This window comes from Phyllostomus discolor, chromosome 3 (assembly GCF_004126475.2).
Source record: "Phyllostomus discolor isolate MPI-MPIP mPhyDis1 chromosome 3, mPhyDis1.pri.v3, whole genome shotgun sequence".
NCBI lineage: Eukaryota > Metazoa > Chordata > Mammalia > Chiroptera > Phyllostomidae > Phyllostomus > Phyllostomus discolor.
In genome coordinates this window covers 49336209-49350289 of record NC_040905.2, presented here as the reverse complement: position 1 = coordinate 49350289, position 14081 = coordinate 49336209, and the positions used below count along the sequence as shown (strand labels likewise).

Sequence of the window (14081 nt, the reverse complement as noted above, 5' to 3'; positions counted from 1 at the left end):
TGGCCAGCCCCCATCCTGAGTTTTCTTATTAGCATAAACTCAGGTGCCCACCATGAATAACAAAGATATTTTATCTCTTGGAGAATTTTAAGAATTTAGAGGTTACCTCCCAGGAACCAGAAACAAAAGCCAGCCACTGTTCTTTATTATATAACAACCCCTCCCCCATCCCTTAGTGTACACCTGCAGGCTATAAAACTACTAGCTGCTGGAAGCAACAGGATATTCCACTACTCACATTGCATTGTCTCTTTCCTTTCTGTGTTGTTCTGTGGGACAAGGGACAGGGGGAGCTGGCACCTTTGCTGTTCCTGCTTTTGCTACCTATGTAAGTAATTAGCTGTTTAATTTTTTTAAAAAGCTTGTTGTTTTTTTACTCCAGCAAATCTGTTAGTCTTGCTTGACCTATTATTTTCAGAAATAAGGATATCCCAAGAGGACAATTATGACAGATTAGGTGTTTAATTTGTTTTAACCACTTTGATTTATAAGAACACTCAAATGGAACTATTCAATAGGCTAGACACGAGGTTGGAGTATGATAGAGAAAACAGTAAGTTGTGCAGTGGAAATGATTAACAGCAGAGGAGAGGAAGTGTTCTCTAAAGAAGGCAACGTAGAAAACCTAATGGTGAAGGACTGCTTTGATATCAGCTCAGACTTGAGTAGTCATAAAATCTTTGACTAAAAAATGATTTCATGGGTCTTATATCCAACCACTTACATGATACAAACATCTTTCCTATATCATCCCAACAACTGGTCAAACAGCTAGTTTCTGCTTTAGTACACATAATGATGAAGCACTAAGTCAATGATGGGGCAACTAATTCTATTAATACAGACCTGAATGTGAGTGGCTATGAATATCAAGATATTTTATATAGGATGTTGAGGACATTTTTCTCAAGAGATGCAATTTGAGCATAAAGCTGAATAATGAGGAGTGTGAAGATCTTGGGCGTATGTTTTACAGGTGGCAAAGACCCTGTATTTGGAACCATCTTATCATATCTTAAGAGTAGAGTGGCTTTTGGCTTGTGTGGCAAATAAGTGGTTTCCTTACCCAATAGCCATTGCCTCTTCTTCCTTGCTGTGAGATCTCTAATTTGGTTTAGACACAATATATAGACTCAAGGGACGAACCATCATTTGTGTAAGTGAATCAGAAAAATCTTGTCTCAAACTGTCAGTGATTGATTTAGGGATGGGCATGCAACCCAGTTCTGGCCAATGAGACATGAGAGGGAATTTTCTGGGGGTCCCTTGAGAGTTTTCCTCTTTGGTAAGAAGCGTACATAAAGGAGGAAATTCCTCAGTCTTTTTCCCTCCCTTTCTGTTTTGGATGCTCTTTGTGAGAATGTGATGCCTAGCAATCCAACAGTCTTTTAACAACCAGGAGACAAGAAACCAAGTTTAAAAGGCAAGACGTGAAAACAGCAAAGTGAAAGGCTGGAAAGAGCCTGGACCCTAATGACACCTTGGACCTTCCAAACCAAATGTAGAATCAACTACCTTCAGACTTTTTGTTAAGTAAATAAACAAATGAAAAACAACCTTATAGCTTAAGCCACCATCAGGTGGGATTTCTGTTCCTTGCGGTTGATATACTAACTCACACACTAGCAATGGGGGCTGGGTGGATGGTAATCAAGGTAAGAAAGGTTGGCAGGAGCCTATCACACAGCGCCTCTTAGGCCAAGACATGGAGTTTGGATTTCAATCTAAGGGTAAGACATTTTAGCAGATGATACAATACAATCAATGCAGTCATATCTATATCTATATATTCATATTTATCATGGATGTAATTCATTATTAAAATAAAAAATAGATATTGGCTAAAGATGTATTTACCATTTCCATTTTAATTTTTAGAGAAATTACTACTTAGAATCAGATTAAAAGAAATAAAGAAATTTTTAAAACTTCACAAATAACTCATGAAATATCTTGGCTGAATCTCCCAAATGTTAGCAATCTTTATTCTGACCTTTTATTTTTGGAAGAACCTTTAACACAGTTTCCAGGTACTGTGTCAGCCCACTTCAGCCATGTCCGAGTCTCTGCCGGTTATGTTCTGCCATCTTAAACCTCTATCTCTCTTTGAAATAGCCCCTATTTTTTTGTCTTAGTCTTCTTTCATACTAAGGCAACTTCCTTGCATAAGGGTGTTGTTCATCTAGGGTGTTCTTTTGCCCCTAACTTGCACCGAAAAAATCACAAAATAAGGTAGCTCATTTAAAACATTTTCCTCATAGTTGTCTTGTTCCCCCATTCATGAGAAAGATTATTGGGTTACCATGGCAATCAGCTTCCACAGCATTGCATTCTCAGTAACTGTATTGGTGTAGCACAAGCTTTACTCTGTGTTCTATACTGTAGTGCTCTGAAGATCTGCATTTTTTTCCAGCCTGTTCTCTGTAATTGTTGTTTAGAACAAACAAACAAACAACCTAGCAGTTAAACCAGATAATTTTTTCAAAGGCACCATATCCCCTTTTCTGAATATTAAAAAAATCTACATATATAGTTGTACAATCATTTTCTTATAGCACCAACTGAAAGCTATCTTATATGCTCTTTCATATGTCTGGAATTACATTTGCATCTCTTTAACCATATTTAGAAAACAAATAATGAATTCACGGTAAAAATCAGAGCAAGAAAGTTCTATGAGATTATTTCCCATGTACACCACATCATGCATTTCCTGAGAATAATTCTCTAATGCCCCTCCCTCCACCACTCCTCAACCCTCTGGTTGCAGACACACAGAAGAGTAAAAAGTGTCCTTAAGTTATTGTCTTTGAGATGCCACTTATGCTCCCATCCTTGAGATTATTAACTACCCTATTTCTGTTCAGAACATTATTGATTATAGTGAAGGATGGTTTTGAACAGGCTAAACACTTTTTACCAGCACCCAATATCTGCTATATTGTAGAGGATGTCGGATGACTTTGGTGGACCAACGGGATGAATTCTGTTTCCCTACAACTCTTTCATTCTTTTCTTATTACTTTTAGCTTTTCCTGGTTACTTAGTTTCTTCATATAACTATGTGGCATAAACTAGGAATTTTGAAATTTCTATTGTATGCAGAGATATCTTTTATTTCTACCTATGACTTTATTTGAAGCAATAGTAGTATTTTGGTCATTAAAAAAAAAGGGAATTTGAGACTCCCGGTCAAGATGGGGTTGTAGGTAAACATGCCTCACCTCCGTGCACAACTAATCAAAAAATACAACCAGACTACAAAACAAATTAACGCCCAGAACTGTCAGAAAATCAAGCTGCATGGAAGTCTGACAACCAAAAATTAAAGAAGCCACATTTCATCCAGACAGGAAGGAGGAGCAGAGATGTGAAGATGTTTGGAGAAACATGGAGTGTCGGATGGGAACAGGCAGTCCCACATCCCTGTATGGTGGATTAAAAATGGGAGGGATACCTTAGGAGCAAGGGATCCCAGCCCCAGTCCAGGCCACACAGCCCAGGGTCCCAGCACCAGAAAGATAAGTTCCTGTAACTTCTGTCTGTAAACACCATTGGGGGAGTGGGAAGATGGAAGAAACTGTGTCCTTTGAAAGGGCCTGAAACTGACTTAGGACTCATGCAGACCCACCCCCTCTGGAATTCAGCACCAGGGCAACAGCTGAGGGGCACTAGTGGCATAGGGGGAGAAAGTGAAGTGCGAGTTAGCTTCCTCCTGGGCAAAACTCCAGAGGCCAGGCAGTAGCATTATCCCCTCTGTGAGCCCTCTCCCACACAGAACAGAACAGTGACACACGTTGCCCCACCCGGCAATTAACAAAGGCTCTGCCCCATACAACTTAACAGGTATGTTAAGACAGGGAGTCAAAGCAGCTCTATACAATACACAGAAACAAACACAGGGAGGCTGCCAAAATGAGACAAAGAAATAAGGCCCAAATGAAAGAACAGAACAAAAATCCAGAAAAAGAACTAAATGAAATGGAGATAAGCAGCCTATCAGATGCTCAGTTCAAATTACTGGTCATCAAGATGTTCCAGTAACTCACTGGGTACTTCAGAGATATAAATAAAGTCCCAGGCAGAAATGAAGGTTGCATTAAATGAAATAAAGAAAAATCTACAGACTTCCAGCTAAGATAGAGGCATAGGTACACATACTGTGCCTTCTCACACAACCAAGATAGGGGCAACAATAATTTAGAAACAGAATATCAACCAGAACTGACAGAAAATTGAACTGTATGGAAGTTGGACAACCAAGGAGTTAAAATAGACACATCATCCAGACCGGTGGGAGGGGTGGAGTCGGCCAGGTGGGTGGAGAGGGGTCGAGGCACAAAGAGCGGTGGGACTGGGAGCGTAAGGCATCCTGGGCATGCAAGACCACAGCAGGAAGACCCTGGGTGGGCAGGCAGCAGCTGGTATAACATGGGCGCAAGGTGGCAACCGGCACACCCAGCAAGGCGGCAATAGTGAAGCAAAGCACTGTGCACAACCCAGGGTCCCAGCACAAGGAAATAGAGCCTCGGGACACTGATTGAAAACACCTGTGGGGGTTGAGGCACAGGGAGAGACTCCCAGCCTCAGAGGAGAGTTTGTTTAAGAGACCCATGGGGTCCTAGAACATGCACAAGCCCACCTACATGGGAACTAGCACCAGAAAGGTCAAGTTTGCTTGAGGGAAGTGGTAAAAGGGACTGAAGTCCGACTGAGAACGAAGCAAGCGTCATGGTTCCCTCTCAGACCCCGCCCCCACATATAGCATCGCAAACCAGCGACTGGGGTGCCCTGCCCTGGTGAACACCTAAGGCTCTGCCCCTCATATGTAAAAGCCACGACCAGACCAAAGGGGAGAAAAAGAGATGGCTCAAACAGAAGTGAAAGCCTCAAAATCAGTACTTTTAAGCGACCGAGAGATAGCCAACCTATCAGATGCACAGTTCAAAGCACTGGTGATCAGGATACTCACAAAACTGGTTGAATTCGGTCTCAAGTTAGATGAAAAAATGAAGGCTATGCCAAGTGAAATGAAGGAAAATGCACAGGGAACCAATAGTGATGGGGAGAAAACTGGGACTCAAATCAATGGAGTGGACCAGAAGGAAGAAAGAAACAATCAAACAGAAAAGAATGAAGAAACAAAAATTCAAAAAAATAAGGAGAGGCTTAGGAACGTCCAGGACATCTTTAAATGTTCCAACATCTGAATTATAGGGGTACCAGAAGGAGAAGAGGAAGAACAACAAGTGGAAAAGTTATTTGAACAAATAATAAAGGAAAACTTCCCCAATCTGACAAAAGAAATAGACTTCCAGGAAGTCCAGGAAGCTCAGAGTTCCAAAGAAGTTTGACCCAAGAAGGAATACACCAAGGCACATCATAATTACATTAGCCGAGGTAAAAATGAAGGAGAGAATCCTAGAAGCAGCAAGAGATAAGGAAACAGTAACTTACAAAGGAGTTCCCATGAGACTGTCAGCTGATTTCTCAAAAGAGACCAGAAGGGGATGGAGAGAAGTATTCCAAGTCATGAGTCAAGGAACTACATCCAAGATTGCTTTCATTTAGAATGGAAGGGCAGATAAATTGCTTCTCAGATAAGGTCAAGTTAAAGGAGTTCATTATCACCAAGCCCTTATTTTATGAAATGTTAAAGGGACTTATCTAAGAAAGAGAAGATAAAAAACATGTATAGTAAAATGACAGCAAATTCAGAATTATTAATAACCACACCTAAAACAAACAAACATAAAACAAACTAAGCAAACAACTAAAATAGGAACAGAACCACAGAAATGGAGATCACATGGAGGTTTAGCAACAGAGGAGTGGGAGGAGGAGAGAAGGGGAAAAGCTACAGAGAATAAGTAGCATAGACAGTAGGTAGAAAGGGGAGGGCAAGAATGGTATGGGAAATGTAAAAGCTAAAGAACTTATGACACATGGACATGAACTAAAGGGGAGGAATGTGGTTGGGAAAGGGTATGCAGGGTGGAGGGGAATGAAGGGGGAGAAATTAGACAACTGTAATAGCATAATCAATAAAATATATTAAAAAAAAGAAAAATCTACAGGGAAACAAGAGTGGAGGGGATGAGCCTGTGAATCAAATTGGAACACAAGGCAGAAAAAAGCAATCAGAACAGTAGGAAGAATAAAGAATTCAAAAATATGAGGACAGGCTTAGGAGCCTCTGGGACATCTTCAATCATACCAATATCCAAATAATAGGGATGACAGGAGGAGAAGAGAAAGAGCAAGAAATCAAAAACTTATTTGAAAAAATAATGCAAGAAAACGTCCCTAATTTGGTGATGGAAATAGACATACAAGTCCAGGTAGCACAGGGAGTCCCAAACAAGATCGACCCAAAGAGGAACACACCAAGACCCATCATAATTAAAATGCTAAAAGTTAAAGACAAAGAGAGAATCTTAAAAGCAGCAAGTGAAAAGCAGAGTCAATTGCAATGGAGTTCCCATAAGTCTGTCAGCTGATTTCTCAAAAGAAACTTTGCAGGCTAGAAGAGACTGGCAAGAAGTATTCAAAGTGATGAAAAGCAAGGACCTACAACCTAGATTACTCTATCCAGCAAAGTTATCATTTAGAATTGAATGGCAGATAAAGTGCTTCCCATACAAGGTAAAGCTAGGAGTTCATCATCACCAAGGCATTATTATATTAAATACTAAAGGGAATATATAAGAAAAAGATCAAAACAATTAATATTAAAATGGCAATAGATTTACAACTACCAATAATTGAATCCAAATAACAAACTAAGCAAACAACCAGAACAGGAACAGAATCATAGGCATGGAGATCATTAGGAGGGATATCACCTGGGAGGGGGAAGGGGAAAAATGGGCAGAAAGGTGCAGGGATTAAGAAGGTACAAATTGTGAACTACTCATGCAGAGTCACGCAGACCAGCAACAGCAGTGCATTCTCGGAGTTCTTCCTATGCTGTCTCCTGCCTCAAAGCGATTCTGAAAGCAAAACCAAACAAAGCTCAGTAGGCTGGGCTTCAACTAGTCCCTTAAAAGTAGTTCCATGTTAGGAGATCTGATACAGAACACGTTCTTCCTCCTGCTAATTTTGAGCCTGGGGACGCAGCTTCATCAAACAGATGGAGGCATAGGTGGACACACCATACCTCCACCCACAACCAAGATTAGAACAACAATTTAGAGCTAGAATAACACCCAGAACTGATAGAGAATTTATCTGAATGGAAGTCGGACAGCCAAGAAGTTGAAGTAGACCCGTTCATCCAGACCGGTAGGAGGGGCGGAGCCGGGTGGGCGCCGGTCGGCAACGGCTCGGAGAACTGGGCGAGAACTCCGTGCGTAAGCCATCCGGGGCACGCAAGATTGCAGCGGTGGACCCTGAGTATGCAAGCAGTGTCTGGTGGACCCAGTGAAGCAGCGATTGTGGACCAGGGCAGAGCACGCAACCCAGGATCCCAGAGAAGGGACTGTGATCCCAGGAGAATGGAACTACCGCCATAGTTCCCTCCCACCCCAGCACCTGTCCCCACATACAATGTCACAATCTAGCGACTGGGGTGCCCAGCCCAGGTAAACACCTAAGGCTCCGCCCCTCACCGTAACAAGAGCGACCAGACGGGGGTGGGGGGAAGGAGAGACAGAGAGAGATATGTCTCCAGTAGAAGAACAGATCAGTCCCCCAGGACTCATCCTTTTGAGTGACCAAGAAATAGCCAATCTATCAGATGCACAGTTCAAAACACTGGTTATCAGGAAGCTCACAGAATTTATTGATTTTGGGCACAAATTAGATGAAAAAATGCAGGTTACCATAAAAGAGATGAAGGAAGATGCACAGAGAGCCAATAGTGATGGGAAGGAAACTGGGACTCAACAATAGAGTGGACCAGAAGGAAGAATGAAACAACCAAACAGGAAAGAAAGAAGAAATAAGAATTCAAAAAAAATGAGGAGAAGCCTAGGAACCTCCCGGACATCTTTAAACGTTCCAACATCCGAATTATAGGGGTACCAGAAGGGGAAGAGGTAGAGCAACAGATTGAAAGTGCGTTTGAACAAATAATAAAGGAGAACTTCCCCATTCTGGCAATGGAAATAGACTTCCAGGAAGTCCAGGAAGCTCAGAGAGTCCCAAAGAAGTTGGACCCAAGAAGAAACACACCAAGGCACATCATAATTACATTAGCCAAGGTAAAAATGAAGGAGAGAATCCTAGAAGCAACAAGAGATAAGGGGACAGTAACCTACAAAGGAGTTCCCATCAGACTGTCAGCTGATTTCTCCAAAGAGACCTTACAGGCAAGAAGGGACTGGAAAGAAATATTTCAAGTCATGAAAGACAAGGACCTACATCCCAGATTGCTCTATCCAGCAAAGCTCTCATTTAGAATGGAAGGGCAGATAAGGTGCTTCTTAGATAAGGTCAAGTTAAAGGAGTTCATCATCACCAAGCCTTTATTTTATGAAATGTTAAAGGGACTTATCTAAGAAAAGAAGATAAAGAAAAAACATGTATAGTAAAAGGACAGCAAACTCTCAATTATGAACAACCACACCTAAAGCAAAACCAAAAGAAACTAAGCAAAGAACTAGAACAGGAACAGAACCACAGAAATGGAGATCACATGGAGGGTTAGCAACAGGAGAGTGGGAGGAGGAGAGAGGGGGAAAAGGTACAGAGAATAAGTAGCATAGAATGTAGGTTGAAAATAGATAGGGGGAGGGTAAGAATAGTATGGGAAATGTAGAAGCTAAAGAACTCATAAGTATGACAGATGGACATGAACTAAAGGGGGGGATATGGCTGGGAGAGGGTATACAGGGTGGAGGGGAGTGAAGGGGGGGAAATGGGACAACTGTAATAGCATAATCAATAAAATATATTTTAAAAAAGGTTGTTAAGAACAAATAAAAATAATAAAAGAAGGTACAAATTGTTAGGTACAAAAAAGACAGGGGATGTTAAGAACAGTATAGGAAATAGAGTAGTGAAAGAATTTATTTGCATGACCCATGGAGATGAACCAAGGGGCAGGGATTGCTGGAGGCAATGGGGGTACCAGGTGGAGGGGGGAAAGGAGAAAATTGGGACAACTGTAATAGCATAATCAATAAAATATATTAAAAAATAAAAAGAGGGAAGTTGAAAAGGAGTTGCTATTATCTAATACAAGAAATTAAAAATATAATCTGGCTTTAACTGTCTTTCCTGCAAAATTTTTCTATCTCTTAGGTGTCTTTTCATTGAAAAAGGCATACCTAATGACCAATCTATGAACACTCATTGAATATTGCCATCTCCTATTAAGGGCATGGAAGTAAACCCTGTAACTAAAACAGATGCCTTCGCCCACAGTTTCTAAAATCAGAGGGTATTCATAAACCTCTTCACAAATTTTCAGAGTGTAGTGGGAAACAGGAACTGTTAAAATTTGAAAATCTCCTAAAGTACTTTCTGCCTCTTCCGGTTAAAAAAAAAATTACTCTCTAGGAAGCTCACTATTCTAAAAAACATACAAAGCAATTATGGTTAGAAATTCACGACTAGCATTTGGGATACCTCAGCCCAGTTTTAGGAGAAAAGATATTTTGCTTTTTGATGAAAAACCATAGACTGATTCTCTGACTCCTCCCAAAATTGTATTAGAATTGTTTCAAGGGAGGAGAAAAAACATTAACTTTATTATTTTATTTCTGAGCAGAAATTCCATGAAACAAAAAATGTTTTACTTATTCCTTTGGGAACATGGACATATAGATTCCCTGATACACTAAATCCCCACTCAAACTAGAAAAAAAATCGAAAAATTATTGGCAGAATTTCCTACATTACAAGCAGAAGCTGAAGTTAAATAATCACATAAACTTTGAATAATTATATTACAATGAACCATTAAATTTATATAGGAAAAAGATTGCTCTCAGTTTTCAGTTGACAAAAGAGTGGTTGAGAGGCGATCATGTAGCTTCAAAAAGTAGAAACTCTAACAAAGGGTCAGCAGTGTAAAAGGCAGGGAGGCAGCTGATAGGCCATTTTGACAGTTGGGCGAAGATGAGAGGGAATAATATTGTAAGCCAGAAGTGATGATAAAAGGGTAGAATGAAGTGTTTGATAATGATAAAGTGAGCTTTACTTAACATGGACAGAAAGAGCAGGAAAGAGAGAAAAGTAATTTAGTTCAGAAAGGAAATAATTTGTATTTCAATTTGCAACAGCCAAGGGATGACATTTGAAGGATGACAGTTTTATTGTTAATATTTTATACATAAGAAGCTCCATTTATATGAAAGATAAATTAGTACAAGTTTCTATCAATATGATAATATATATTAAACAAACCACCAGATAGGATTTTGTTCTTTATTAACCTTTATTATAACCCTAAAAAACTATTTTTAGTATTTCAAATTACAAGCAAGATCATGATTTTATAATGTGAAGATAACCCCAAAGCCTGACTTAGTTACACATTGGTCCTATTCTGTCAGGTATCCTTTAAGGATGGGCTCCTAGCTTGACCAAGGAAATGTAAATGCAGAAAGCTGTAAAACCAATATTCCTCACTTAGGAATCATATTAGTAGTTTAACATTAAAAACATTTTTGAAGAGCCACACCTGGTATAAATTCTGTAGTGTTTAGCTTTTTTTAATTCACTTAAACTGCATTGATATATATTTATAACTCTCCTAATAATCACTTTAAAGGTTGGTAAACCTATCTCATGGATTTTCCAGGTCACTTCAGATTTCAAGTATTTTGTCTATTGTCAAATGATGTGTCTGGATTTTGGTTTGGGAAACATCGTCACTGAATTTATAGACTAACTCTGAAATAACAATGGCCTTTGGCATTAGTAGTAATTCTATTTCCGGGTCATGAATCAAAATTAAAGTTCATTATTTAAGTGTACCTAATAAATTATCAAAATAATAAAGACATTTTAAAACTTTGTAGTAATTGCAATTTGAAAAGCAGTCAAATATAGTTTATTATACACACAACAAATACAGGTAGTAAACCTGTAAATGGCTGTTCACCATTACCATGTAGGAAATGAAAAGCAACATCTTTAAGAGGCATTGTAATTATATAGCGCAAACTAAGGAAGGCAAAAATAATCTAAATGTGCTTGTGTTAATATTCAAAACTAAAAAAGGTATTTGGTGTTCTTTCTTATTTTTAATTTCCATAGACTGGAACATATATTCTTGATAAACCAGAATTGAGAGGCTATACTGGCATTCGCTATACCTATGATAACACTTACGAGTGAACTTTCTAAGTTAAGATTGACTCATTATCCAAGTCAAAATATTACTGTTTGGTACGTAAAAACACTTAGATCGTTTGATGGCCTTTTTCCTTCTCCCCCATTAATTACTATTCTTTATAACATTATTGACATTTGTTCATTGCTCTGCTCTTTATTCTTTTGTGATTTAAGTAACCACTAAGTGGGGGGCGGGGGGAAGTTTTAAAGTCTCCTATGTCTAGAATTGGCATTTCGTAACTTTCGAAAACTAAGGTGATTTTTCTTTAGTCTTATCAGAAATAACCTATCACTAGTGATCAGGCTTTCCTCCCACATTTCCGTGCTAGGGGACTTAAGAAAGCCGGGGATGCTGCTGTAACAGAGGTGCGAGTGGGAGATAGGATATCACCCGCTTGACACTCGGGCACTGTTGCTATGAATGATTCACTCGCGTTTGGCACCCGTGTTGCAAGGAAATCGCCGCCGCTTCCTTCTCCAAGCTCCTTTCGGCATGTCTCCTGTGCTTTGGCCTTTAAGGAGCATCGAGAACAGGTGGGCACAGAGGAGCTCGCTGAATTCTCCTCCCCCTGCTCCTTCCCTAATTTAGCAGTACTTCCGGCCGCGTGACATCATCCCCCGCACCCCGGTGACGTGAGCGGCGGGTGACGTGTGTGCGGAGAAGAGCGCGCTGACGTTGCTATTTAAAGGTCCTCCTGCGGGGAGGATGGAGACACAGCGCGAGCACCTGGTGTGGGGTGCGGAGGAGGAGGCTGTGGCGGCCAGGAGTGGGGCCAGGAGCCAGCGGAGGAGCAGAGCGCACGGGCCGCTCGCCACCGGCCACTAGGGGAGGGGGACGGAAAGGAGGGAAGGACGGACCGACGGACTTGAGGGCCGGACTAGCTCCCACGAGGACCAGCTCGGGACCACCATCCTCCCCGCAGCCTCCTCCTGCTGCAAGCTGGGCCCTGGAGACGTGTCAGCGCCAGTGTCCCCGGCGCCTGGCCGCGGTTCCGCGGCAGCGGCTGCTTCTTGCCTCCTCCCGCGAGCAGGGGGAGGGACCGCTCTTGCACCCCGTTCTCCCCGCCCCGTCTCCACCCTCCCCTCCGCTGCCAGCTCTGCCACCGTGCTGGGCTCGAACGGGTGGCGCTGACCCGAGAAGGGGCGCCCTCTGCTCGGAGACCGGTGCAGGCAGAGGCAGCGGCGGGCTTCAGGGCCGCCCGGGTCGCCGCTGCGCTGCCGAGCCGGAGCTGGAGGCCGACGGAGGCGGGCGGTGATGGAAGTGTGAGGAGGCGGCGGGGCCCGGGGACTGTAAGGCGGCTACGCGGAGCTTGAGGGGCTAGGAACAGGGGTGGGGGCGCTGGAGCAGCGGCTCTCCCGCGGCTTCGAGTCCCACTCTCCTGCCCCCGACGCGGAATTATCCTCCTGCCTCGACTCGGGCTCCCATCGACACTTCTGCTACGTCCTCCACCTCTCTGCCCGCCCAGGAGCTGGGGGCAAGGTGCCGGGGGCAGCGTGGGGCTTGGCTCTCTGATTCATTCATTCTCCGCCGACGGGAGCCTTGGACCTGCTGTGCTCTGGAGAGGAGGGAAGAGTGGGCAGCAGCGAATGAAGGGCCGGGTGGAATCCAGGCTCCATTGTGCTCGGCAGCGGGAGGCGGGAAGGGGCTGAGGGAGGTGGGATCGGGCCCCCTCCCCCTGCTCTCCGGCGTGAGCTGCGCCCCCAGCCTGCTGCCAGCCTGGAAATGGCTCCGTTTATTCTCCTCCGGAGAATGAATCGATTCTGCCCAGCCTTCTCTTCCTCCTCCCCACCTCTTCTCTGCTCCGAGTCTTAGGAGGCGAAAAACATTCAAAAGACAGATTTCAATGTGGAGTGCTGTGCACGTCGCGAGCTACCGGATTTGCACTTCGAGGAGGTTTTTTTTTTTTCTATATAGCTTTTTCTAATGTGAGTGCAGGGAAGCGGTGACATTACTGCTTTAGGATTTTTATTTTCTCGTAGGGCTCTCTATAAAGTGCACGTCGCATTGGGTTGCACGCTCCACCCCCAGGACCTGGTGTGGTAGAGAAATTTGAACCCGCAGCCTTAGTAGCACCGAAAAGACCGAGTTACCTGGCTCTCCGTGAGCGGAGGAGAGCAAGAACGAAATGACCACCGAACTAATTTTTTATAGGACTCGGTGAAGCTGGATTCTGCGTTTTCTGACACGTAGACTCATTTTGTGGAATAGAATTAACCGCTGTCTCCTCCGCGCAGCATTTTAACTCTAATAATCAAATGCCACCTCTGTTCGGACGTTTTGGTATTTACGAGAGAGAGATCATTTTACATAAGGGAACTAACTGAATTGTCAGCATTACTGAAATACCTCCAGAAAAGGACCTCGGGGGGTGGAAAAGCAACTGCGAAATAGCAGACGGAGAAATTCCTCTGGAAGTTATTCCGTAGCATAACAGCAGAAACTTCAAAGCAAGTTTTCATTGGGCAAAATGGGGTAAGGATTTTTGGTGCTTAACAGAGCTTTGAAGTGTGTGTGTGTGTGTTGTGTGTGTGCGCGCGCGTGTTATTGAGTCGTGGTGGTAATCATGTTTTATGTGTTCACACAAATGTGCTACCTTGCTAAGCTGTCCGTACTTTAAAAGTATAGGTATGTTAACCTTTTAACAAGTGTTTTGTTTGTTTGCTTTTTTGTGGCGTGACACCCAGAGGCCATAATAAACATACGTTAATGCTATTTAAGAAGGCAACACACACTGCACTTGTCAAACTGCCGCATCAGTTTGTAATCAGAATCATGCTTTCTTAGGTTTTGTTGC

At 42.5% G+C, this 14081-nt stretch overlaps 1 protein-coding gene across 2 annotated transcripts in view; it reads left to right on the top strand.

Moving 5' to 3' along the window:
* Positions 1-232: 232 nt before the first annotated feature.
* Positions 233-14081, top strand: part of HOMER1 (homer scaffold protein 1) — a 114539-nt gene continuing 100690 nt past the window's right edge. Inside the window, exon 1 of one of the 2 annotated variants that reach the window (XM_036020458.1) lies at positions 233-328. In XM_036020458.1, coding sequence (XP_035876351.1) covers positions 327-328 — 2 coding nt within the window. In that variant the 5' untranslated portion in view covers positions 233-326. Of the gene's footprint in view, positions 329-11933; positions 13760-14081 lie in introns of those variants that run through there. The other variant, XM_028509948.1, reaches the window with a different exon arrangement.